This window comes from Taurulus bubalis, assembly GCF_910589615.1.
Source record: "Taurulus bubalis genome assembly, chromosome: 8".
NCBI classification, from domain to species: domain Eukaryota; kingdom Metazoa; phylum Chordata; class Actinopteri; order Perciformes; family Cottidae; genus Taurulus; species Taurulus bubalis.
The window spans coordinates 7,135,873-7,138,099 of NC_136596.1; the positions used below are offsets into that span (position 1 = coordinate 7,135,873).

At 44.6% G+C, this 2,227-nt stretch overlaps 1 protein-coding gene across 2 annotated transcripts in view; it reads right to left on the reverse strand.

Annotated features, from left to right (window-relative positions):
• The window catches only part of mapk4 (mitogen-activated protein kinase 4), a gene marked incomplete at both ends in the record, with an annotated part of 9,630 nt that extends 7,787 nt beyond the window's left edge, over positions 1-1,843 (reverse strand). For both annotated transcript variants that reach the window (XM_079222417.1, XM_079222416.1), the window contains 2 exons: positions 889-1,064; positions 1,477-1,843. In XM_079222417.1, coding sequence (XP_079078543.1) covers positions 889-1,064; positions 1,477-1,843 — 543 coding nt within the window. The remainder of the gene's footprint in view (positions 1-888; positions 1,065-1,476) is intronic.
• Between the last annotated feature and the right edge of the window lie 384 nt (positions 1,844-2,227).

Genomic DNA, 2,227 nt, shown 5'->3' on the forward strand with positions numbered 1-2,227 from the left:
CTTTTCAGTCTCAAGTTTGAGATTTTGTTATTTGGGCTGTATTTGGTGACGTGGTGTACTTTTTAGAATCTGGATCTTTGTCAGAATCAGGCTGATGACGTCTTATGTCACCTGATACCACAGTGAGAGGACACCGAGCTGACAATATTAATAATAATAATAATTATTATTTTTATTATTGGCCCCATTGCGTTGGGGACAGAACAATCTTTCACAACAGTATCCCATCCTACATTGCTTCGATTGCTACACAAGGACAAGGATGTGTGCACTGCTGTCTGATAACCACACAGGACCGCAGCTCAAGGAGTTGCTCTCCTTTCCCTGATAACAGCTCGACCTCAATGAGAGGGAGTCCTCTCACACAGATTCATCCGTCAGCAGAGGAATGACCCACACTGCTTCTGACTGCAATGTGGAGAATCAAAAATCCACCAACTTACTTCGCTTGAATATAGAAAATATGATTAATTTTTGCCAAGTAGGTGCCATAAAGTACCAAAACAAAAAAGAAGGGAGCCAATGTTATGTGGACCTATATCTGTTATGCGTGTCCTCTGTGAAGAGAGCATGAGCCAAACGAAAATAATGATCACAGGCCTTTGTTGGCCTCCGGTAAAAAGAACACTTGGCACATTTGGTACATTCACATGCTCCAAAAATATCACTTAGAGTTTTTAGGTTAAGGCTGGAAATATTTGTACAAGTGTTGCTGGTTATTTTAAATGCGTATGTCGTGTTTGGTAATCAGGCACAGTCTTTTCACTTGAAGAAACAAGACATCCACCTCCTAATATAATGTGTTTAACCAAGGAAACCATCATCATTTCTGTATGCGTGAGTGTGAATCTCCTTCGTGGTGTGTGTGTGTGTTCCTTCCCCTCTTACCTTATGAGAATAATGAGGATCGACTATTCTGGCCAGCCCGAAGTCTCCAATCTTGAGCAGCAGCTGATCTGTGTTGATGAATATGTTGGCAGGCTTCAGATCTCGGTGCAAGACGTTGGCTGAGTGGATGAACTTCAGCCCCCTCAGCAGCTGGTAGAACAGCAGGGTAGCGTGACCTGTGGAAGGGCAACAATTTGATGTTGGATACACATCAGCGCTGTATAATTACCAGAACGATGCTTATTTCTCACTCAGTCATTTGTCACACAACATGAACGAAAGAAGGAAAGAGCCAGTGCAAGAGCAAAAAGAGTTGAATGAATGGATGAATCAACACATTTGGGGTAAAATTGTGATGTGCTTTTTCAAATGTGTGAATTGTGGAGTGGGTCTCAAAAAGACTGCCACATAATCCAATAAATCACAGAGTAAACAAAGTCAGCCGAACAGCAACAAAACAGTAGTGTTTCAACATGAAGCGCCGCACTGTAGTGTCCATAAAACAGGACTTTAACTATTCCAAATTCAAAGAAAATAATGCTGTGTGTTTGTTTATAGTCTGGATGTGTTCCCTTTTGTTTCCCGTACCTGTGGTTAGCGACCCTTGTTCCAGCAGCCGAGCCAGGTCTGTCTCCATGCATTCCTGGACGATGTACAGGGCACTCAGCTGGGTCGGGTCTCTGGGCAGCGGTCGTCCATACGGAGCCAAAACCTCATGGACCCCCACCACGTTTTCGTGGTGCAGCCGCCGGGTGATTTTGACCTCGCGCAGGGCGTGCTTCACCGTCACAGCATCCCGCATCACCAGCTTTTTGATTGCTACACGCTGTCCGGTGCGCTGGTTCACAGCTGAGAGAACCAGGCCTGTAACACCCGTGCCGAGAGGTCGAAGGTCAACGAAGTGACCACCCAGGTCAAAGCCATGGAGGAAGAGGGGGGTGTCTTGTCTGGCCATGGTAGGACAGATGAGAGATAGATTCCAGGTACCTCAAGCTTGATGGATCCCCACGATACCGAGATTAAATGTGCTTTGTAATTGTCTAATGCACATGAGGTTACATCTTTCTGGTGAGTCCAGAAACCCTAACTAAAGATTTGATTTTTTTCTTGATGGTGCACATAAATGTCTGTTCTTGTGTATACAAGACCCAAATTCTGTACCACAATTTAGCCAGTGGGAGGTGGTGGCAGTTTTAGGGAACCGCAGAAAGCTCCAGGAGCATTATTTTATCCAGGTTTGGGGCAGAGAATTTCGAGCTGTGCTAACTATCACAAGCGAGTTAAAAAAAGAAAGTATTTCCTTCAAGCCTAGGTATTGGCTTTGTGCATCATCTTCACC